The sequence below is a fragment of the Ranitomeya variabilis genome, chromosome 7, assembly GCF_051348905.1.
Source record: "Ranitomeya variabilis isolate aRanVar5 chromosome 7, aRanVar5.hap1, whole genome shotgun sequence".
NCBI lineage: Eukaryota > Metazoa > Chordata > Amphibia > Anura > Dendrobatidae > Ranitomeya > Ranitomeya variabilis.
Genome location: NC_135238.1, coordinates 13,436,702 through 13,461,306, shown reverse-complemented (window position 1 = coordinate 13,461,306; position 24,605 = coordinate 13,436,702). Strand labels below are relative to the sequence as shown.

The 24,605-nt window shown below is 43.6% G+C and overlaps 2 protein-coding genes across 2 annotated transcripts; one reads left to right on the top strand and one right to left on the bottom strand.

Annotated features, from left to right (window-relative positions):
• The first annotated feature begins 1,918 nt into the window (after window positions 1–1,918).
• On the top strand, window positions 1,919–8,151 carry LOC143784377 (nmrA-like family domain-containing protein 1). The gene is made up of 5 exons (XM_077272584.1): window positions 1,919–2,043; window positions 6,819–7,057; window positions 7,277–7,526; window positions 7,627–7,817; window positions 7,907–8,151. Exons 1-5 carry the CDS (start codon window positions 2,004–2,006, stop codon window positions 8,087–8,089), a joined length of 903 nt encoding a protein of 300 aa, XP_077128699.1. The 5' UTR covers window positions 1,919–2,003; the 3' UTR covers window positions 8,090–8,151.
• A 2,979-nt stretch (window positions 8,152–11,130) lies between these two features.
• Window positions 11,131–23,810, bottom strand: LOC143784376 (nmrA-like family domain-containing protein 1). Its single transcript, XM_077272582.1, has 5 exons — window positions 23,676–23,810; window positions 21,273–21,511; window positions 20,371–20,620; window positions 11,602–11,792; window positions 11,131–11,421 (listed from the first exon to the last, which is right to left on the bottom strand). The coding sequence occupies exons 1-5, from the start codon at window positions 23,713–23,715 to the stop codon at window positions 11,251–11,253; spliced, it is 891 nt and encodes a 296-aa protein (XP_077128697.1). The 5' UTR covers window positions 23,716–23,810; the 3' UTR covers window positions 11,131–11,250.
• Window positions 23,811–24,605: the final 795 nt, after the last annotated feature.

The window sequence follows — 24,605 nt, the reverse complement described above, 5'->3', positions numbered from 1 at the left end:
ATACCCCAGTCAGAACTGCAATCAGCAGATACACCTGACCAGGACTGCAACTCAGGGGCAACTGCATTACCACCTACAACCACCGGAGGGAGCCCAAAAGCAGAATTCACAACAGTACCCCCCCTTGAGGAGGGGTCACCGAACCCTCACCAGAGCCCCCAGGCCGATCAGGACGAGCCAGATGAAAAGCATGAACCAAATCAGCAGCATGGACATCAGAAGCAAAAACCCAAGAATTATCCTCCTGGCCATAACCCTTCCATTTGACAAGGTACTGAAGCCTCCGCCTCGAAAAACGAGAATCCAAAATCTTCTCAACCACATAATCCAACTCCCCATCAACCAAAACAGGGGCCGGAGGATCAACAGAGGGAACAACGGGCACCACATATTTCTGCAATAAAGATCTATGGAAGACATTATGGATAGCAAAAGAGGCCGGAAGCGCCAATCGAAAAGACACCGGATTAATAATCTCAGAAATCCTATAAGGACCAATAAACCGAGGCTTAAACTTAGGGGAAGAGACCTTCATAGGAACATGACGGGAAGACAACCAAACCAAATCCCCAACCCGAAGCCGGGAACCAACACACCGACGACGGTTAGCAAAACGTTGAGCCTCCTCCTGAGACAACGTCAAATTGTCCACCACATGAGCCCAAATCTGCTGCAACCTGTCAACCACAGAATCCACACCAGGACAGTCAGAAGGCTCAACCTGCCCCGAAGAAAAGTGAGGATGAAAACCAAAATTACAAAAAAAAGGCGAAACCAAAGTAGCCGAAGTAGCCCAATTACTAAGGGCAAACTCGGCCAATGGCAAAAAGGCCACCCAATCATCCTGATCAGCAGACACAAAGCATCTCAAATAAGTCTCCAAAGTCTGATTAGTTCGCTCGGTCTGGCCATTTGTCTGAGGATGAAATGCAGAAGAAAAAGACAAATCAATGCCCAGCCTAGCACAAAAGGCCCGCCAAAACCTAGAAACAAACTGGGAACCTCTGTCGGACACAATATTCTCCGGAATACCATGCAAACGAACCACATGCTGAAAAAACAACGGAACCAACTCTGAAGAGGAAGGCAATTTAGGCAAAGGCACCAAATGAACCATCTTAGAAAACCGGTCACAAACCACCCAGATAACTGACATCCTCTGGGAAACCGGAAGATCAGAAATAAAATCCACACAAAAGAACGCACATCCCCCGACAAAGAAGGCCACCAAAAGGACCTACCAACCAAATCTCTGGTACCAAAAATACCAGGATGACCAGCCAACACAGAACAGTGAACCTCAGAAATCACTCTACTAGTCCATCTGTCAGGAACAAACAATTTCCCCACAGGACAGCGGTCAGGTCTGTCAGCCTGAAATTCCTGAAGAACCCGTCGTAAATCAGGGGAGATGGCAGAAAGAATCACCCCTTCTTTCAGAATGCCGACCGGTTCAAGGACCTCAGGTGCATTACCACCTACAACCACCGGAGGGAGCCCAAAAGCAGAATTCACAACAGGGCATATTCTAATCGTGGGGACAGTATGGGGCATATTCTATTCAGGGGACAGTGTGGGGCATATTCTAATCGTGGGGACAGTATGGGGCATAGTCTTATCAGGGGGCACAGTGTGGGGCATATTCTATTCAGGGGGACAGTGTGGGGCATATTCTATTCAGGGGGCACATTCTGGGGCATATTCCGATCCTTGCTGATACATTTCTCTGGGCCCGGTGTCTGGCACAGGGCAGAGGGCCAATGTTCTAGGAACGAGTCCAGCTTTTGGGAGTTATGTCACCTTTATTCTCCAGGTGGCATTGGCTTTGCGTTATTAACAATTAGCGGGCGCGCCCAAAATCTTATCCAAACAGAGCCGATCCCTTCTTCCCATACAACCTGCCCCCTGGGTACTGTGCTGAGTCACTGGGGCTGGCTGCAGTATAAGGAGCAGCCCCCTGTAGTGTACACCCCACTGCTGACTGGGGAGCTGCACGGATCCTCATGGCTGCCAGGAAGATTATCACAGTGTTCGGGGCCACAGGTGAGTGCAGGTCCTGTGGCTGCGGGGCCGCTATCCCTCATGGGCCTCTGTTCCTATAAAGGAACCCTAGGCCAAAAACTAAGGACCTGTGCAGACGGTGCGCTGCGCTGCGCAATTTACAGGGGATGCAGAAGTTGCAGTTGCACCTGGGCCCTGGTATCACAGGGCATCATCACTATCAACGGCATGGGGGTCCGGATAAACGTTTACCCCGAGCTGCGTGTCCGGGTGTGGACATTAGTAAGGAGGCGCACTAGCTGCAGCGGGGTCTCGAATGCTTTAGTGCTACCTCTACCTCACTTTTAAGGAGCTGCATCTTCACGGGTTAATATCACAGAAAACCAGATCTACAGCAAGTTTACATTGGAAATTCTTAGCGAGATTTGTGGATATAAACACATGAATATCCCGCAGGGCGATCAGTGACCATCCTATATCCCGCTGGTCGATCAGTGACCATCTTATATCCCGCAGGGCGATCAGTGATCATCTTATATCCCGCAGGGCGATCAGTGACATCTTATATCCCGCCGGGCGATCAGTGACCATCTTATATCCCGCAGGGCGATTAGTGACATCTTATATCCCGCAGGGCGATCAGTGACATCTTATATCCCGCAGGGCGATCAGTGACATCTTATATCCCGCAGGGCGATCAGTGATCATCTTATATCCCGCAGGGCGATCAGTGACATCTTATATCCCGCCGGGCGATCAGTGACCATCTTATATCCCGCTGGTCGATCAGTGACCATCTTATATCCCGCAGGGCGATCAGTGATCATCTTATATCCCGCAGGGCGATCAGTGACATCTTATATCCCGCCGGGCGATCAGTGACATCTTATATCCCGCAGGGCGATCAGTGACATCTTATATCCCGCAGGGCGATCAGTGACCATCGTATATCCCGCCGGGCGATCAGTGACCATCTTATATCCCGCAGGGCGATCAGTGACCATCTTATATCCCGCAGGGCGATCAGTGACATCTTATATCCCGCTGGTCGATCAGTGACCATCTTATATCCCGCCGGGCGATCAGTGACCATCTTATATCCCGCCGGGCGATCAGTGATCATCTTATATCCCGCAGTGAGATCAGTGATCATCTTATATCCTGCAGGGCGATCAGTGATCATCTTATATCCCGCCGGGCGATCAGTGACCATCTTATATCCCGCCGGGCGATCAGTGACCATCTTATATCCCGCAGGGCGATCAGTGACCATCTTATATCCCGCAGGGCGATCAGTGACCATCTTATATCCCGCCGGGTGATCAGTGACCATCTTATATCCCGCAGGGCGATTAGTGACCATCTTATATCCCGCCGGGCGATCAGTGACCATCTTATATCCCGCAGGGCGATTAGTGACCATCTTATATCCCGCCGGGTGATCAGTGACCATCTTATATCCCGCAGGGCGATTAGTGACCATCTTATATCCCGCCGGGCGATCAGTGATCATCTTATATCCCGCAGGGCGATCAGTGACATCTTATATCCCGCAGTGTGATCAGTGATCATCTTATATCCCGCAGGGCGATCAGTGACCATCTTATATCTCGCCGGGCGATCAGTGATCATCTTATATCACGCAGGGCGATCAGTGACATCTTATATCCCGCAGGGCGATCAGTGACATCTTATATCCCGCAGGGCGATCAGTGACATCTTATATCCCGCAGTGTGATCAGTGACATCTTATATCCCGCCGGGCGATCAGTGACATTTTATATCCCGCAGGGCGATCAGTGACCATCTTATATCCCGCAGTGTGATCAGTGACCATCTTATATCCCGCAGGGCGATCAGTGACATCTTATATCCCGCAGGGCGATCAGTGACATCTTATATCCCGCAGTGTGATCAGTGACATCTTATATCCCGCAGGGCGATCAGTGACCATCTTATATCTCGCCAGGCGATCAGTGATCATCTTATATCACGCAGGGCGATCAGTGACATCTTATATCCCGCAGGGCGATCAGTGACATCTTATATCCTGCAGGGCGATCAGTGACATCTTATATCCCGCAGGGCGATCAGTGACATCTTATATCCCGCAGGGCGATCAGTGACCATCTTATATCCCGCAGGGCGATCAGTGACATCTTATATCCCGCAGGGCGATCAGTGACATCTTATATCCCGCAGGGCGATCAGTGATCATCTTATATCCCGCAGGGCGATCAGTGACATCTTATATCCCGCAGGGCGATCAGTGATCATCTTATATCCCGCAGGGCGATCAGTGACCATCTTATATCCCGCAGGGCGATCAGTGACATCTTATATCCCGCAGGGCGATCAGTGACCATCTTATATCCCGCCGGGCGATCAGTGACCATCTTATATCCCGCAGGGCGATCAGTGACATCTTATATCCCGCAGGGCGATCAGTGACCATCTTATATCCCGCAGGGCGATCAGTGACATCTTATATCCCGCAGGGCGATCAGTGATCATCTTATATCCCGCAGGGCGATCAGTGACATCTTATATCCCGCAGGGCGATCAGTGACATCTTATATCCCGCAGGGCGATCAGTGCCCATCTTATATCCCGCAGGGCGATTAGTGATCATCTTATATCCCGCCGGGCGATCAGTGACCATCTTATATCCCGCCGGGCGATCAGTGATCATCTTATATCCCGCCGGGCGATCAGTGACCATCTTATATCCCGCCGGGCGATCAGTGACATCTTATATCCCGCAGGGCGATTAGTGATCATCTTATATCCCGCCGGGCGATCAGTGACCATCTTATATCCCGCAGGGCGATCAGTGACCATCTTATATCCCGCAGGGCGATCAGTGACATCTTATATCCCGCAGGGCGATCAGTGACCATCTTATATCCCGCAGGGCGATCAGTGACCATCTTATATCCCGCAGGGCGATCAGTGATCATCTTATATCCCGCAGGGCGATCAGTGACCATCTTATATCCCGCAGGGCGATTAGTGATCATCTTATATCCCGCCGGGCGATCAGTGACCATCTTATATCCCGCAGGGCGATCAGTGACCATCTTATATCCCGCAGGGCGATCAGTGACATCTTATATCCCGCAGGGCGATCAGTGACCATCTTATATCCCGCAGGGCGATCAGTGACCATCTTATATCCCGCAGGGCGATCAGTGATCATCTTATATCCCGCAGGGCGATCAGTGACCATCTTATATCCCGCAGGGCGATCAGTGATCATCTTATATCCCGCAGGGCGATCAGTGACATCTTATATCCCGCAGGGCGATCAGTGACATCTTATATCCCGCAGGGCGATCAGTGACATCTTATATCCCGCAGGGCGATCAGTGACATCTTATATCCCGCAGGGCGATCAGTGACATCTTATATCCCGCAGGGCGATCAGTGACCATCTTATATCCCACCGGGCAATCAGTGACCAAATGACCATCTTATATCCCGCAGGATGATCCCTGATCATCCTACATGTTGGCGATCGGTGATCATCGTACAGCTTGCACGGTGATCAGTGACGTTAACCCATTACCCATAAAAGCGCCTGGAGCTTCAGGAGCACAAGGCAAGATTTGGGACCATCATCTAGAATACTGCGCCCTCCTTCCCAGAGCCTGGGGTTGCTGCCTCCTCCTACAGTTGTGCCTCTGCCAGTATCAGACGCTCAGTGCAGGGATGGGCAGAGCGTTCTGTAATTTTTGCCCAGGGCCATGACAAGGATTTCTGGAGACAAGCGTCGCTGGGATCACCTTCCCTATTGTAAAACTAACTGGTTCTACTGGTTCTATATTTAGTGGGGCCAATGATGATTGGGGGCACTTGTATACATTGCGGTTAGTGTTGGCTTGCGAGATGGGTCACTTATGCTGGTGTTTGACTTTTTAGGGACCTATATACTATGTTATATGAAGAGTTGTCAGTTGCCAATCCAACCGAACATCTGTCGCTTGCCATAAGCATGTAATGTTTCTACCCAGAATCCACCGATGTTTTTCTTTTCCTCCTGAGTCTCTCCGTTCCTGAGATATGGCCCCTCTCGTCCCTGTATATAAATATTGTCTTGTTAAACAAGAAGGCGTGGTCTCACTGGAGACCACACCTACTTGGTTGAAAAGACTAGATTACTTGTAGGGAAGATCGGGGCCATATCTCAGGAACGGAGAGGCTCAGGAGCAAAAGAAAAACATTGGCGGATTCAGGAGAACAGCGGCATTTACACCAGATAGAAACATTACATGCTTATGGCAAGCGACAGGACTTCCGGGACATATCTGCAGACCAGTTGCTGACCGGTGGAGCGAGGTGAGGGAAAACTAACTTATTCAAGGTTAAAACGAGTGAAACATTCACAAGGATGGAATCTGAAGCAGAGTCAGGGATAGCGAGGGCTGCGCTTTGCAAGTCAGAGTTCAAAGGAAGAATAAAAAGTTCTTAAAGGGGTTTTCCAGGCCCCTAAAAATCATTATAGGATACCCTGATCCTCTAGCAGTTGATCCATCCTAGTTTTAGCAGCTTGAATTGTGACTAGATCTGTGTGTGGAGGGGACTGGCTGGTGGCCCACTTTAATAGTTAAGCCAGCCCCCAGTCAATATATTAAGGGGGGCTGGCTTAGCTATTAAAATGAGCCACCAGCCAGCCCCCTCCACACACAGATCTGATCCCGTACTGGCACAAGAAACGTGGTCTAACTGCCAGGACCCAATATGCGGCATCAGCCAGAAAACGCTATTATCTAGTCCTACATGGCATAAATGTGTGTTTTTTTTTTTTTTTTTTTCAGGGGCTCAGGGCGGATCGGTCGCCAGTGCCCTCTTAAAGGACCACAACTTTGCGGTCAGGGCAGTAACTCGTGACACCAGCAAACCGGCGGCTGTGAAGCTAAAGGAGGCCGGCGCGGAGGTCGTGTCCGCGGATCTGGAAAATGAGAAAAGTCTAGAGGCCGCACTGAGCGGGGCGTACGGGGCGTTCGTGGTCACCAACTTCTGGGATCACTTTAGTAAGGAAAAGGAGGTCAAACAGGTAAGATCAGTAGTCAGAAGTAGAAAAACTGTGAAAAAAATTGTTTAAAAATGCAATACCAGCAGTGACCACAAGGGGCAAACAGGGGATTGCATGTAATTTGTGCACTATGGAGGGCAGGGATCGGTTATACCGCGTGTTGTACTTTTGGTACTGGCCCGTGGTGGGCAGGTTGGGTTGTTTGCCCCAGGAGTTATATTATAAATTCTTGTATTCCAGGGTAAAGTCATCGCAGACTTGTGCAAACGCCTGGGCCTGCAGCACGTGGTCTACAGCGGACTGGAGAACGTCAACAAGTTGACGGGAGGGAAGCTGGACGTGCTGCATTTTGACGGTAAAGGAGAAGTGGAGGAGTATTTCCGAGCGATCTCCTGCTCCATGACCAGCGTCAGACTCGCCTTCTACTTCGAGAACTTTTTATCTGACTGCAAACCCCAAAAATCTAAGGACGGCACCTGCTACGACCTGGGTGAGACTTCAGCCAATCAGAGCTCAGCCTTCTTGTCATTGGCTGATTTTTACCGCCAAGGTTTCTCATAATTTTTTTTGTGGGTTTTTATTTTTTGCAGTTATTCCCATGTGTGACGTCGGCATGGACGGGATCTCTGTGGCGGATCTGGGCCCAGCAGTTGTCAGCATCTTGAAAAGTCCCAAGGATTATATAGGGAAGGACATCGGACTGAGTGCCGAAAAACTGACGGTGGCGCAATACGCCCAGATCATGTCCAAGGTCTCCGGGAAGACCATCAAAGACGCCAAGGTCCCTCATCTTGTAACAAGGCAGAAGACTCCTCAAGACTTTAGGAAAGGTTCCTTAATATTATTCTGTCCCTTTTTTTTTTCTCACAGATCCCCCCTGAGGTTTACGAAAAGCTGCCCTTCCCAGGGGCTCAGGAAATGGCCAACATGTTCAAGTTTTACATGATGAACCCTGATCGGAACGTGGCGCTCACCCATAAACTGAACCCCTGCACCAAGAGGTTCCAGCCGTGGTTGGAGGAGAAGAAGGAGGCCTTCAACAAAGCCTTGTGAAGGGGGGAAGATAGGAATTTGGGTTTTTTTTTGCAATTAAAACGTTATAAAAAAAAATCCGTGTGAATCCTTTATTGTTTCCCACCGGCAGAAGTCACCCAACCTGCTAATGCTCACACAAGGAGAGTCGGCCCTGTATATCTGACCGGTCTGTGCTGGGCGCGGCTGGAGGGGATATAGGAATCTTCCAGAGGGGTCTGGAGGGGGACAGAGGAGTCTGGGGAGGAACAGAGGAGTCTGGAAGGGAACATGGAAGGGAACAGAGGAGTCTGGGTGGGAACAGAGGAGTCTGGAGGGGATATAGGAATCTTCCAGAGGGGTCTGGAGGGGGACAGAGGAGTCTGGAGGGGATATAGGAATCTTCCAGAGAAGTCTGGAGGGGAACCAAGGAGTCTGGGGAGGAACAGAGGAGTCTGGAGGGGAACAGAGGAGTCTGGGTGGGAACAGAGGAGTCTGGAGGGGATATAGGAATCTTCCAGAGGGGTCTGGAGGGGGACAGAGGAGTCTGGGGAGGAACAGAGGAGTCTGGAAGGGAACATGGAAGGGAACAGAGGAGTCTGGGTGGGAACAGAGGAGTCTGGAGGGGATATAGGAATCTTCCAGAGGGGTCTGGAGGGGGACAGAGGAGTCTGGAGGGGATATAGGAATCTTCCAGAGAAGTCTGGAGGGGAACCAAGGAGTCTGGGGAGGAACAGAGGAGTCTGGAGGGGAACAGAGGAGTCTGGGTGGGAACAGAGGAGTCTGGAGGGGATATAGGAATCTTCCAGAGGGGTCTGGAGGGGACAGAGAAGTCTGGAGGGGATATAGGAATCTTCCAGAGAAGTCTGGAGGGGAACCGAGGAGTCTGGGGAGGAACAGAGGAGTCTGGAGGGGAACAGAGGAGTCTGGGTGGGAACAGAGGAGTCTGGAGGGGATATAGGAATCTTCCAGAGGGGTCTGGAGGGGGACAGAGGAGTCTGGAGGGGAACAGAGGAGTCTGGGGAGAACAGAGGCGTCTGGAGGGGATATAGGAATCTTCCAGAGGGGTCTGGAGGGGACAGAGGAGTCTGGAGGGGAACAGAGGAGTCTGGGGAGAACAGAGGAGTCTGGAGGGGATATAGGAATCTTCTAGAGAGGACAGAGGAGTCTGGGGGGAACAGAGGAGTTGGGGGGAGGGGACAGAGGAGTCTGGAGGGGAACAGAGGAGTCTGGAGGGGAACAGACCAGTCTGGAGGGGAACAGAGGAGTCTGGGGAGGAACAGAGGAGTCTGGAGGGAAACAGAGGAGTCTGGGTGGGAACAGAGGAGTCTGGAGGGGATATAGGAATCTTCTAGAGAGAACAGAGGAGTCTGGAGGGGAACAGAGGAGTCTGGGTGAGAACAGATGAGTCTGGAGGGGACAGAGGAGACTGGGGAGGAACAGAGGTGTCTGGAGGGGATATAGGAATCTTCTAGAGAGGACAGAGAAGTCTGGAGGGGAACAGAGGAGTCTGGAGGGGACAGAGGTGTCTGGGGATGAACAGAGGTGTCTGGAGGGGATATAGGAATCTTCTAGAGAGGACAGAGGAGTCTGTGGAGTCTTGGAGGGGACAAAGGACTGGAGGGGAACAGAGGGGGTCTAGAGGGCGTATAGGAATCTTCTAGAGGAAACAGAGGGGTCTTCTGGAGAGGAATGGACTCTGAAGAGGACAGAGGTGTCTTCTGGAGAAGACAAAGGGGTCTGGAACGAAAAGCAGTCTGGAGAGGACAGATGAGTATGGGGAGGACAGTGAAGTTTTGGAAAGGAGTCTGGAGGGACAGAGGGGTCTCAGGAGAACAAAGTAATTTGGGAGAGCACAGTGGAGTCCTGGGGGACAGGAGTTGGGAGGGTACAAAAGCATCAAGAGGGGATAGAGGAGATTTGACAGTGACTATCTGAAAACACTGGAACACTCGATCAATTTGCACGTTCCTGTTTATGGAGGTGATGGCTCAGTCTTTTCGGGTGGGTCCAGATTTGGGGGAGTTTCTCGGACACACAATTTTAAGTGCTGACAGATTCCATAATTATGTTTCACCCTAAAATGTAAAACCATATATTCACAACTTTAAAGGACAGGAATCAATGTTTCTCAATTGCACAGGTTTCATGGTCAAGCCCCCTTTTCCGGGAAACATCTCCTCTGTGCCAATAACATGCCGCCTCCACAACCCGTTACCAATGTCCTGAAGGTCCATGGTGGAGATCCTCAAGATCAGGCTAGAAAACTAACCGGAGCTCAGCTTTCTAGAGAAGTTCAGCAGCGCTTGGGGCATTTGCCATCTCTACCTGGAGATGGAGAGGTTTTGTCATTGGCTCCGGGGCAGCGCTCCGCTCCCTTCCTTTGACAGCCGCCCTTTGCTGTACTCCACCTTGGGTTTCGCAAGTTGCCTGGAAAACCACAACGATGTAATTACCCAAGGCCTTTTAATGCTGACATAGACACTCATGTGACGGGAGTATTTAGTAAGCTTTGTGTTTAGTTATTCCTCACCATTTTTCCTGCCAACCTGTACCACCAGTCAGTGGCAACTCCGAGGACTTAGCCCAATGACCCGGTGGTAGACCACATTCCTGCGAGGTCCTCTGGAACCTGATAGAGTAGCTAGCGCACAGCGTGTCCATGATTGACCTTTTTAGCGCTACCAGGTGACCACTAATAGTGGCCTTGTAACAGCTGTGATTTTTGGTCTACCACACATCTTCAGTTTCTGTGCTTGTCTACACCCATGGCTCTGGGTCTCCTGGTGTCATGTTCCGCTTCCTGTCTGTGGTCCAACTTACTGCATTGTCCTGGTCCTCACTATTCCATGTGTCATCCGGGAAGTCCAGGCCGCTGTGCCATCATCTTTGACCCAGATGGTCACCCTGACCTTCGGCTTAGTGAATCCACCTCACAACATGAGCCCTGCTAGGTGCGCCCTATTTCCGGGAGCCTCTCAAATGTTTTGGGAAGAATATGTAAAACATAACTGGTAAAGAAACCATGTTCAATCATTCCCTCCTAGGAAAGGGTCGGAAGACCCCCTTACGCATCAGTGCAGAAGGATCTGGCTTCCAATTTTCTAATGTGTACAAGGCCCTAACAAATGACAGGAATGAGGAACAAACTCAACCAGTAAACCCATCGGGGTGTGAAGACTTTATTGAGGGACACACAGACATTACCACTTGAAGGCCTCCTTCTTCTCCTCCATCCACTGATGGAAACTCCTAATTTTGGGGTGCAGTTTGCGGGTGTGCTCCACATCCCGATCGGGTTTCATCCTGTAAAATCTGAACATGTTGCCCATGTGGTGGTCTCCTCCACGCTCCTCAAATTTTTCTGGAAGAATCTAGAGGAAATAAATAAAAAATTAAACCAATTTGAAAAAGAAGTAATGGGTTCAACTGGAGTCTACTGCTGGAAAGGAGATGGCCTCTACTGGTGTCGGTGGCATAATACTGGGCAGGACCATCTCTGCTTGTAGGCTACTGTCTATGAATACACGCCACTCTCTTGTGCTCACCCTCACCTTGGCATCTTTGATGATCTTCTTGGAGATTGTGGACATTATCTTGGCATATTCCTCCACCAATAACTTCCCTGCGCTCAGCCCGATGTCCTTTCCTTTGTAGCAGGCTGGAGATTTCAGAATCGCAACAACGATTGGACCCAAATCTTCTACCGATATCCCATCCAGGGGTACATCACCCATCGGAAGACCTGGAAGAACACGCAATGCAAAATTCATCAGGATTGCAGCATTATAGTGGTTATATTCTTGTACATAGGGGCAGTATTATAGTAGTTATATTCCTGTACGTAGGAGCAGTAGTATAGTAGTTATATTCTTGTACATAGGGGCAGTATTATAGTAGTTATATTCTTGTACATAGGGGCAGTATTATAGTAGTTATATTCTTGTACATAGGGGCAGTATTATAGCAGTTATATTCTTGTACATAGGCGGCAGTATTATAGTAGTTATATTCTTGTATATAGGGGCAGTATTATAGTAGTTATATTCTTGTACATAGGGGCAGTATTATAGTAGTTATATTCTTGTACATAGGGGCAGTATTATAGTAGTTATATTCTTGTACATAGGAGCAGTATTATAGTAGTTATATTCTTGTACATAGGGGCAGTATTATAGTAGTTATATTCTTGTACATAGGAGCAGTATTATAGTAGTTATATTCTTGTACATAGGGGCAGTATTATAGTAGTTATATTCTTGTACATAGGAGCAGTATTATAGTAGTTATATTCTTGTACATAGGAGCAGTATTATAGTAGGTATATTCCTGTACATAGGGGCAGTATTATAGTAGTTATATTCTTGTACATAGGGGGCAGTATTATAGTAGTTATATTCTTGTATATAGGAGCAGTATTATAGTAGTTATATTCTTGTACATAGGGGCAGTATTATAGTAGTTATATTCTTGTACATAGGGGCAGTATTATAGTAGTTATATTCTTGTACATAGGAGCAGTATTATAGTAGTTATATTCTTGTACATAGTGGCAGTATTATAGTAGTTATATTCTTGTACATAGGAGCAGTATTATAGTAGTTATATTGTTGTGTATAGGGGCAGTATTATAGTAGTTATATTCTTGTATATAGGAGCAGTATTATAGTAGTTATATTCTTGTACATAGGGGCAGTATTATAGTAGTTATATTCTTGTACATAGGAGCAGTATTATAGTAGTTATATTCTTGTACATAGGGGCAGTATTATAGTAGTTATATTCTTGTACATAGGGATCAGTATTATAGTAGTTATATTCTTGTATATAGGATCAGTATTATAGTAGTTATATTCTTGTACATAGGGAGAAGTATTATAGTAGTTATATTCTTGTATATAGGGGCAGTATTATAGTAGTTATATTCTTGTACATAGGAGCAGTATTATAGTAGTTATATTCTTGTACATAGGGAGCAGTATTATAGTAGTTATATTCTTGTACATAGGAGCAGTATTATAGTAGTTATATTCCTGTACATAGGGGCAGTATTATAGTAGTTATATTCTTGTACATAGGGGGCAGTATTATAGTAGTTATATTCTTGTATATAGGATCAGTATTATAGTAGTTATATTCTTGTACATAGGGAGAAGTATTATAGTAGTTATATTCTTGTATATAGGGGCAGTATTATAGTAGTTATATTCTTGTACATAGGAGCAGTATTATAGTAGTTATATTCTTGTACATAGGGGGCAGTATTATAGTAGTTATATTCTTGTACATAGGAGCAGTATTATAGTAGTTATATTCCTGTACATAGGGGCAGTATTATAGTAGTTATATTCTTGTACATAGGGGGCAGTATTATAGTAGTTATATTCTTGTATATAGGAGCAGTATTATAGTAGTTATATTCTTGTACATAGGGGCAGTATTATAGTAGTTATATTCTTGTACATAGGGGCAGTATTATAGTAGTTATATTCTTGTACATAGGAGCAGTATTATAGTAGTTATATTCTTGTACATAGGGGTAGTATTATAGTAGTTATATTCTTGTACATAGGAGCAGTATTATAGTAGTTATATTCTTGTACATGGGGCAGTATTATAGTAGTTATATTCTTGTACATAGTGGCAGTATTATAGTAGTTATATTCTTGTACATAGGAGCAGTATTATAGTAGTTATATTGTTGTGTATAGGGGCAGTATTATAGTAGTTATATTCTTGTATATAGGAGCAGTATTATAGTAGTTATATTCTTGTACATAGGGGCAGTATTATAGTAGTTATATTCTTGTACATAGGAACAGTATTATAGTAGTTATATTCTTGTACATAGGGGCAGTATTATAGTAGTTATATTCTTGTACATAGGGATCAGTATTATAGTAGTTATATTCTTGTATATAGGATCAGTATTATAGTAGTTATATTCTTGTACATAGGGAGAAGTATTATAGTAGTTATATTCTTGTATATAGGGGCAGTATTATAGTAGTTATATTCTTGTACATAGGAGCAGTATTATAGTAGTTATATTCTTGTACATAGGGGGCAGTATTATAGTAGTTATATTCTTGTACATAGGAGCAGTATTATAGTAGTTATATTCCTGTACATAGGGGCAGTATTATAGTAGTTATATTCTTGTACATAGGGGGCAGTATTATAGTAGTTATATTCTTGTATATAGGAGCAGTATTATAGTAGTTATATTCTTGTACATAGGGGCAGTATTATAGTAGTTATATTCTTGTACATAGGGGCAGTATTATAGTAGTTATATTCTTGTACATAGGAGCAGTATTATAGTAGTTATATTCTTGTACATAGGGGTAGTATTATAGTAGTTATATTCTTGTACATAGGAGCAGTATTATAGTAGTTATATTCTTGTACATGGGGCAGTATTATAGTAGTTATATTCTTGTACATAGTGGCAGTATTATAGTAGTTATATTCTTGTACATAGGAGCAGTATTATAGTAGTTATATTGTTGTGTATAGGGGCAGTATTATAGTAGTTATATTCTTGTATATAGGAGGCAGTATTATAGTAGTTATGTTCTTGTACATAGGGGGCAGTATTATAGTAGTTATATTCTTGTACATAGGAGCAGTATTATAGTAGTTATATTCTTGTACATGGGGCAGTATTATAGTAGTTATATTCTTGTACATAGTGGCAGTATTATAGTAGTTATATTCTTGTACATAGGAGCAGTATTATAGTAGTTATATTGTTGTGTATAGGGGCAGTATTATAGTAGTTATACTCTTGTATATAGGAGGCAGTATTATAGTAGTTATATTCTTGTACATAGGGGCAGTATTATAGTGGTTATATTCTTGTACATAGGAGCAGTATTATAGTAGTTATATTCTTGTACATGGGGCAGTATTATAGTAGTTATATTCTTGTACATAGTGGCAGTATTATAGTAGTTATATTCTTGTACATAGGAGCAGTATTATAGTAGTTATATTGTTGTGTATAGGGGCAGTATTATAGTAGTTATATTCTTGTATATAGGAGGCAGTATTATAGTAGTTATATTCTTGTACATAGGGGCAGTATTATAGTGGTTATATTCTTGTACATAGGAGCAGTATTATAGTAGTTATATTCTTGTACATAGTGGCAGTATTATAGTAGTTATATTCTTGTACATAGGAGCAGTATTATAGTAGTTATATTTTTGTGTATAGGGGCAGTATTATAGTAGTTATATTCTTGTATATAGGAGGCAGTATTATAGTAGTTATGTTCTTGTACATAGGGGCAGCATTATAGTGGTTATATTCTTGTACATAGGAGCAGTATTATAGTAGTTATATTCTTGTACATAGTGGCAGTATTATAGTAGTTATATTCTTGTACATAGGAGCAGTATTATAGTAGTTATATTGTTGTGTATAGGGGCAGTATTATAGTAGTTATATTCTTGTATATAGGAGGCAGCATTATAGTGGTTATATTCTTGTACATAGGAGCAGTATTATAGTAGTTATATTCTTGTGTATAGGGGCAGCATTATAGTAGTTATATTCTTGTACATAGGAGCAGTATTATAGTAGTTATATTTTTGTACATAGGAGCAGTATTATAGTAGTTATGTTCTTGTACATAGGGGCAGTATTATAGTAGTTATATTCTTGTACATAGGGGCAGTATTATAGTAGTTATATTCTTGTACATAGGAGCAGTATTATACTAGTTATATTCTTGTACATAGGGGCAGTATTATAGTAGTTATATTCTTGTACATGGGGCAGTATTATAGTAGTTATATTCTTGTACATGGGGCAGTATTATAGTAGTTATATTCTTGTACATAGGGGCAGTATTATAGTAGTTATATTCTTGTACATAGGGAGCAGTAATATAGTAGTTATATTCTTGTGTATAGGGGCAGCATTATAGTAGTTATATTCTTGTACATAGGGGCAGCATTATAGTAGTTATATTCTTGTACCTAAGGGGCAGTATTATAGTAGTTATATTCTTGTACATAGGAGCAGTATTATAGTAGTTATATTCTTGTACATAGGAGCAGTATTATAGTAGTTATATTCTTGTACATAGTGGCAGTATTATAGTAGTTATATTCTTGTACATAGGGGCAGCATTATAGTAGTTATATTCTTGTACCTAAGGGGCAGTATTATAGTAGTTATATTCTTGTACATAGGAGCAGTATTATAGTAGTTATATTCTTGTACATAGGAGCAGTATTATAGTAGTTATATTCTTGTACATAGGGGCAGTATTATAGTAGTTATATTCTTGTACATAGGGGCAGTATTATAGTAGTTATATTCTTGTACATAGGAGCAGTATTATAGTAGTTATATTCTTGTACATAGGAGCAGTATTATAGTAGTTATATTCTTGTACATAGGAGCAGTATTATAGTAGTTATATTCTTGTACATAGGGGCAGTATTATAGTAGTTATATTCTTGTACATAGGGGGCAGTATTATAGTAGTTATATTCTTGTACATAGGAGCAGTATTATAGTAGTTATATTCTTGTACATAGGGAGCAGTATTATAGTAGTTATATTCTTGTACATAGGGGCAGTATTATAGTAGTTATACTCGTGTACATAGGAGCAGTATTATAGTAGTTATATTCTTGTACATAGGGGCAGTATTATAGTAGTTATATTCTTGTACATAGGGGCAGTATTATAGTAGTTATAGTCTTGTACATAGGAGCAGTATTATAGTAGTTATATTCTTGTACATAGGAGCAGTATTATAGTAGTTATATTCTTGTACATAGGAGCAGTATTATAGTAGTTATATTCTTGTACATAGGGGCAGTATTATAGTAGTTATATTCTTGTACATAGGGGCAGTATTATAGTAGTTATATTCTTGTACATAGGGGGCAGTATTATAGTAGTTATATTCTGGTACATAGGAGCAGTATTATAGTAGGTATATTCTTGTACATAGGGGTAGTATTATAGTAGTTATATTCTTGTACATAGGGGGCAGTATTATAGTAGTTATATTCTTGTACATAGGGGCAGTATTATAGTAGTTATATTCTTGTATATAGGGACAGTATTATAGTAGTTATATTCTTGTACATAGGGAGCAGTATTATAGTAGTTATATTCTTGTACATAGGGAGCAGTATTATAGTAGTTATATTCTTGTACATAGGGGCAGTATTGTAGTAGTTATATTCTTGTACATAGGAGCAGTATTATAGTAGTTATATTCTTGTACATAGGGGCAGTATTATAGTAGTTATATTCTTGTACATAGGGGGCAGTATTATAGTAGTTATATTCTTGTACATAGGAGCAGTATTATAGTAGTTATATTCTTGTACATAGGGGCAGTATTATAGTAGTTATATTCTTGTACATAGGGGGCAGTATTATAGTAGTTATATTCTTGTACATAGGAGCAGTATTATAGTAGTTATATTCTTGTACATAGGGAGCAGTATTATAGTAGTTATATTCTTGTACATAGGGGCAGTATTATAGTAGTTATATTCTTGTACATAGGGGCAGTATTATAGTAGTTATATTCTTGTACATAGGGGCAGTATTATAGTAGTTATATTCTTGTACATAGGGGCAGTATTATAGTAGTTATATTCTTGTACATAGGGGCAGTATTATAGTAGTTATATTCTTGTACATAGGGGCAGTATTATAGTAGTTATATTCTTGTACATAGGGGGCAGTATTATAGTAGTTATATTCTTGTACATAGGAGCAGTATTATAGTAGTTATATTCTTGTACATAGGGGCAGTATTATAGTAGTTATATTCTTGTACATAGGGGCAGTATTATAGTAGTTATATTCTTGTACATAGGGGCAGTATTATAGTAGTTATATTCTTGTACATAGGGGCAGTATTATAGTAGTTATATTCTTGTACATAGGGGGCAGTATTATAGTAGTTATATTCTTGTACATAGGAGCAGTATTATAGTAGTTATATTCTTGTACATAGGAGCAGTATTATGGTAGTTATATTCCTGTACATAGGGGCAGTATTATAGTAGTTATATTCTTGTACATAGGGGCAGTATTATAGTAGTTATATTCTTGTACATAGGGGGCAGTATTATAGTAGTTATATTCTTGTACATAGGGGCAGTATTATAGTAGTTATATTCTTGTACATAGGAGCAGTATTATGGTAGTTATATTCCTGTACATAGGGACAGTATTATAGTAGTTATATCCTTGTACATAGGAGCAGTATTATAGTAGTTATATTCTTGTACATAGGGGCAGTATTATAGTAGTTATATTCTTGTACATAGGGGCAGTATTATAGTAGTTATATTCTTGTACATAGGAGCAGTATTATAGTAGTTATATTCTTGTACATAGGGGCAGTATTATAGTAGTTATATTCTTGTACATAGGGGCAGTATTATAGTAGTTATATTCTTGTACATAGGAGCAGTATTATAGTAGTTATATTCTTGTACATAGGAGCAGTATTATGGTAGTTATATTCCTGTACATAGGGACAGTATTATAGTAGTTATATCCTTGTACATAGGAGCAGTATTATAGTAGTTATATTCTTGTACATAGGGGCAGTATTATAGTAGTTATATTCTTGTACATAGGAGCAGTATTATAGTAGTTATATTCTTGTACATAGGGGCAATATTATAGTAGTTATATTCTTGTACATAGCGGCAGTATTATAGTAGTTATATTCTTGTACATAGGAGGCAGTATTATAGTAGTTATATTCTTGTACATAGGAGGCAGTATTATAGTAGTTATATTCTTGTACATAGGGGCAGTATTATAGTAGTTATATTCTTGTACATAGGAGCAGTATTATAGTAGTTATATTCTTGTACATAGGGGCAGTATTATGGTAGTTTTATTCTTATACATAGGGGCAGTATTATAGTAGTTATATTCTTGTACATAGGAGCAGTATTATAGTAGTTATATTCTTGTACATAGGGGCAGTATTATAGTAGTTATATTCTTGTACATAGGAGCAGTATTATAGTAGTTTTATTCTTATACATAGGAGCAGTATTATAGTAGTTATATTCTTGTACATAGGGGCAGTATTATAGTAGTTATATTCTTGTACATAGGAGCAGTATTATAGTAGTTATATTCTTGTACATAGGGGCAGTATTATCGTAGTTATATTCTTGTACATAGGAGCAGTATTATAGTAGTTATATTCTTATACATAGGGGCAGTATTATAGTAGTTATATTCTTGTACATAGGAGCAGTATTATAGTAGTTATATTCTTGTACATAGGGGCAGTATTATGGTAGTTTTATTCTTATACATAGGGGCAGTATTATAGTAGTTATATTCTTGTACATAGGAGCAGTATTATAGTAGTTATATTCTTGTACATAGGAGCAGTATTATAGTAGGTATATTCTTGTACATAGGGGCAGTATTATAGTAGTTATATTCTTGTACATAGGAGCAGTATTATAGTAGTTTTATTCTTATACATAGGAGCAGTATTATAGTAGTTATATTCTTGTACATAGGGGCAGTATTATAGTAGTTATATTCTTGTACATAGGGGGCAGTATTATAGTAGTTATATTCTTGTACATAGGAGCAGTATTATAGTAGTTATATTCTTGTACATAGGAGCAGTATTATAGTAGTTATATTCTTGTACATAGGAGCAGTATTATAGTAGTTATATTCTTGTACATAGGGGCAGTATTATCGTAGTTATATTCTTGTACATAGGAGCAGTATTATAGTAGTTATATTCTTGTACATAGGGACAGTATTATAGTAGTTATATTCTTGTACATAGGAGCAGTATTATAGTAGTTTTATTCTTATACATAGGAGCAGTATTATAGTAGTTATATTCTTGTACATAGGGGCAGTATTATAGTAGTTATATTCTTGTACATAGGGGGCAGTATTATAGTAGTTATATTCTTGTACATAGGGGCAGTATTGTAGTAGTTATATTCTTGTACATAGGGGCAGTATTGTAGTAGTTATATTCTTGTACATAGGAGCAGTATTATAGTAGTTATATTCTTGTACATAGGGGCAGTATTATAGTAGTTATATTCTTGTACATAGGAGCAGTATTATAGTAGTTATATTCTTGTACATAGGGGGCAGTATTATAGCAGTTATATTCTTGTACATAGGGGCAGTATTATAGTAGTTATATTCTTGTACATAGGGGCAGTATTATAGTAGTTATATTCTTGTACATAGGAGCAGTATTATAGTAGTTATATTGTTGTACATAGGGGGCAGTATTATAGTAGTTATATTGTTGTACATTTTTATACCTAAAAGGAACACCTTCCCATCGTCGCTCTTCTGCGGTTTGAACTCGTGCAGCAGGTTCTCGTAGTAGAAGGCTACTCGGACACTGGCCATGGGACAACCAATTTCTCGGAAATACTCTTCCACCTCGCCTTTGCTGTCAAAGTGAGGCACGTGCAGCTTTCCCCCGGTGGTCTTCTTCACGTTTTCCAGTCCGCTGTAGACTACAATCTCCAGATTCAGGCGTTTACACAGATCCGCAACCAACTTTCCCTGTTTCACAAACAAGACAATGAAGGATGTTCTTGTTCTTTCATACACTTATTTGACTTTTCCAGACTCCTAAATGGCAGAATGGGTCTTTTACCCTCGTTGGTGCCTCCCTGAGGCTACGTTCACACTAGCGTTGTGCGCCGTTGCGTCGGCGACGCAACGCACAACGCACGCAAAAACGCGTCAAAACGCACGCAAAAACGCTGCGTTTTTGCGACGCATGCGTCGGTTTTTGCCGAAAATCGGACGCAAGAAAAATGCAACTTGTTGCGTTTTCTTGGTCCGACGCTTGCGGCAAAAAAGACGCATGTGTCGCACAACGCAACAAAAAAAACGCATGCGTCCCCCATGTTAAGTATAGGGGCGCATGACGCATGCGTCGCCACTGCGTCGCCGACGCAAACCCGACGCACATTAGCTTAACGCTAATGTGAACGTAGCCTTATTGCTTATGATGACGAAATAAAGATAAAGTACAGACACAGCGCGCAGACAGCACAATCTGCTCCACGGACGGGGTCACTGCAGAGCGTCACCTCTGCTCTCAGTTTGCCCCATAGGGAGGTACATGAGCTCGCTGAGACTCCTCACTTTCCTCCATGATCCTCTGGCTGCAGTTTTCCTGCAGACCATGGCGTCCTCATTACCTCACCTGGATAATTTCTTTGTCCTCCTTAGAGCCTTCAAAAGCATTGGTGACCACGAACGCCCCATACGCCCCGCTCAGGGCGGCCTCCAGGCTCTTCTCATCGTCCAGATCCGCGGACATGACCTCCGCTCCGGCCTCCTTTAGCTTCTCAGCTGCCGGTTTGCTGGTGTCCCGAGTCACCGCCCTGACCTCAAAGGTGCCATCATCCAGCAGAGCGGCAGCGACGGATCCGCCCTGAGCTCCTAGGGGGAGAGAGGCAAACACACAAGAAAGGCTAAACTAAAAGTATATTATGGTCCTGGTGGAAATTTGCAGTGACTGAAGACGTTCAGCCTCACCGCAGCGGTCCCTGATACAAGCTATGTATATAGTCACGAGGCCAATGATAAAATACCGTCTTACTGCAGCAACCACTAGAGGGAGCTCTTGAGCGGTCTGTATACAGTCCTATCACTGGCCTCTTCCTGAATCCACCACTAGAGGGAGCTCTGGAGCTGTCTGTATACAGTCCTATCATTGGTCTGCCTGCAGTCTCCACTAGAGGGAGCTCTGGAGCAGTCTGTATACAGTCCTATCATTGTTCTGCCTGCAGTCTCCACTAGAGGGAGCTCTGGAGCAGTCTGTATACAGTCCTATCATTGTTCTGCCTGCACCCACCACTAGAGGAAGCTCTGGAGCAGTCTGTATACAGTCCTATCATTGTTCTGCCTGCAGTCTCCACTAGAGGGAGCTCTGGAGCAGTCTGTATACAGTCCTATCATTGTTCTGCCTGCAGTCTCCACTAGAGGGAGCTCTGGAGCAGTCTGTATACAGTCCTATCATTGTTCTGCCTGCAGTCTCCACTAGAGGGAGCTCTGGAGCAGTCTGTATACAGTCCTATCATTGTTCTGCCTGCAGTCTCCACTAGAGGGAGCTCTGGAGCAGTCTGTATACAGTCCTATCATTGTTCTGCCTGCAGTCTCCACTAGAGGGAGCTCTGGAGCAGTCTGTATACAGTCCTTTCACTGGCCTCTGCCTGCAGTCTCCACTAGAGGGAGCTCTGGAGCAGTCTGTATACAGTCCTATCATCGTTCTGCCTGCAGTCTCCACTAGAGGGAGCTCTGGAGCAGTCTGTATACAGTCCTTTCACTGGCCTCTGCCTGCAGTCTCCACTAGAGGGAGCTCTGGAGCAGTCTGTATACAGTCCTATCATTGTTCTGCCTGCAGTCTCCACTAGAGGGAGCTCTGGAGCAGTCTGTATACAGTCCTATCATTGTTCTGCCTGCAGTCTCCACTAGAGGGAGCTCTGGAGCAGTCTGTATACAGTCCTATCATTGTTCTGCCTGCAGTCTCCACTAGAGGGAGCTCTGGAGCAGTCTGTATACAGTCCTTTCACTGGCCTCTGCCTGCAGTCTCCACTAGAGGGAGCTCTGGAGCAGTCTGTATACAGTCCTATCATCGTTCTGCCTGCAGTCTCCACTAGAGGGAGCTCTGGAGCAGTCTGTATACAGTCCTTTCACTGGCCTCTGCCTGCAGTCTCCACTAGAGGGAGCTCTGGAGCAGTCTGTATACAGTCCTTTCACTGGCCTCTGTGTTGTGAATTTGGATTCTGGGCTCCCCCGGTGGCTACTGGTGGAATTGAACTGGTGTCTTCATCTTCTCTGTTCACCTGTTCCCATCAAGATGTGGGAGTCGCTATATAACCTTGCTGCTCTGTTAGTTGCTTGCCGGTCATCAATGTTATCAGAAGCCTCTCTGTGCTTGTTCCTGCTCCTAGACAACTACTAGATAAGTTGGACTCTTGTCCATGTTTGTTTTTGCATTTTGTTCCAGTTCACAGCTGTAGTTTCGTTACTGTGTCTGGAAAGCTCTTGTGAACAGGAATTGCCACTCTGGTGTTATGAGTTAATGCCAGAGTTTTAAAGTAATTTCTGGATGGTGTTTTTGATAGGGTTTTCAGCTGACCATGAAAGTGTCCTTTCTGTCTTCTGCTATGTAGTAAGTGGACCTCAAATTTGCTAAACCTATTTTCATACTACGTTTGTTATTTCATCTCAACTCACCGCCAATACATGTGGGGGGCCTCTGTCTCCTTTCGGGGTATTTCTCTAGAGGTGAGCTAGGACTAATATTTTCCTCTGCTAGCTTTATTTAGTCCTCCGGCTGGTGCTGGGCATCTAGAATCAACGTAGGCATGCTACCCGGCCACTGCTAGTTGTGCGTTAGGTTTAGTTCATGGTCAGCTCAGTTCCCATCTTCCAAGAGCTAGTTCCTATATATGCTTATGCTATGTTCTCTTGCCATTGAGATCATGACACCTCTGCCTGCAGTCTCCACTAGAGGGAGCTCTGGAGCAGTCTGTATACAGTCCTATCATCGTTCTGCCTGCAGTGCGCTCTGTGGTCAGGTAGTTCGTTATTGACTTACCTGTGGCTCCGAAGACCACGACTACCCTCTTCCCGGCCATGGCGCACTGGGTCTGTACAGATGGGTTGATATGAAGCCTTCTCCTCCACTGTCTTCTCTCTTATAGCCGATCGCTGTGACTCAAAGGACAAACAATGCCCAGGTGACGGCAGATCCCAGGGGCGCAGCTCATTTTTGTAAGCGGTCCAGCCAACCAGATCCGCGATTCTTAAGTCTCCAATATTTACTGAGGAGCCCAGAGATGGCGGCGAATAATCCCTCCACCCCGAAACTGAGCTCCACGACCCGACCTCAGATTGTCCTCACTTCACCCGCACAATTAGCGCTCCCTATACCACCGAGCCGCGCTCCCTATACCACCGAGCCGACAACAGCCGAAATCTCTGCTACACGGGCTGTCACCGCCTCTGACCAACACTGGTGGGGACCAAACACCCAACACCCCGAACTATGTATCTAATCCTCTCCTGTGTGATACTGTCTGCTGAGCCGTGTATCTAATCCTATCTTGTGTGATACTGTCTGCTGAGCCGTGTATCTAATCCTCTCCTGTGTTATACTGTCTGCTGAGCTGTGTATCTAATCCTCTCCTGTGTGATACTGTCTGCTGAGCTGTGTATCTAATCCTATCCTGTGTGATACTGTCTGCTGAGCCGTGTATCTAATCCTCTCCTGTGTTATACTGTCTGCTGAGCTGTGTATCTAATCCTCTCCTGTGTGATACTGTCTGCTGAGCTGTGTATCTAATCCTATCCTGTGTGATACTGTCTGCTGAGCCGTGTATCTAATCCTATCCTGTGTGATACTGTCTGCTGAGCCGTGTATCTAATCCTATCCTGTGTGATACTGACTGCTGAGCCGTGTATCTAATCCTATCCTGTGTGATACTGTCTGCTGAGCCGTGTATCTAATCCTATCCTGTGTGATACT

Bases quoted from the DNA above. Each gene is read 5' to 3' on its own strand.
- LOC143784376 (XM_077272582.1), bottom strand. From the start codon at position 23,715: ATGGCCGGGAAGAGGGTAGTCGTGGTCTTCGGAGCCACAG. The intron at 21,512-23,675 runs GTAAGTCAATAA...CTCTCCCCCTAG, and splicing joins CGTGGTCTTCGGAGCCACAG to GAGCTCAGGGCGGATCCGTC. The intron at 11,793-20,370 runs GTATAAAAATGT...GTGTTCTTCCAG, and splicing joins TGGGAAGGTGTTCCTTTTAG to GTCTTCCGATGGGTGATGTA.
- LOC143784377 (XM_077272584.1), top strand. From the start codon at position 2,004: ATGGCTGCCAGGAAGATTATCACAGTGTTCGGGGCCACAG. The intron at 7,527-7,626 runs GTGAGACTTCAG...TATTTTTTGCAG, and splicing joins CGGCACCTGCTACGACCTGG to TTATTCCCATGTGTGACGTC. The intron at 7,818-7,906 runs GTCCCTCATCTT...TTTTTCTCACAG, and splicing joins AGACCATCAAAGACGCCAAG to ATCCCCCCTGAGGTTTACGA.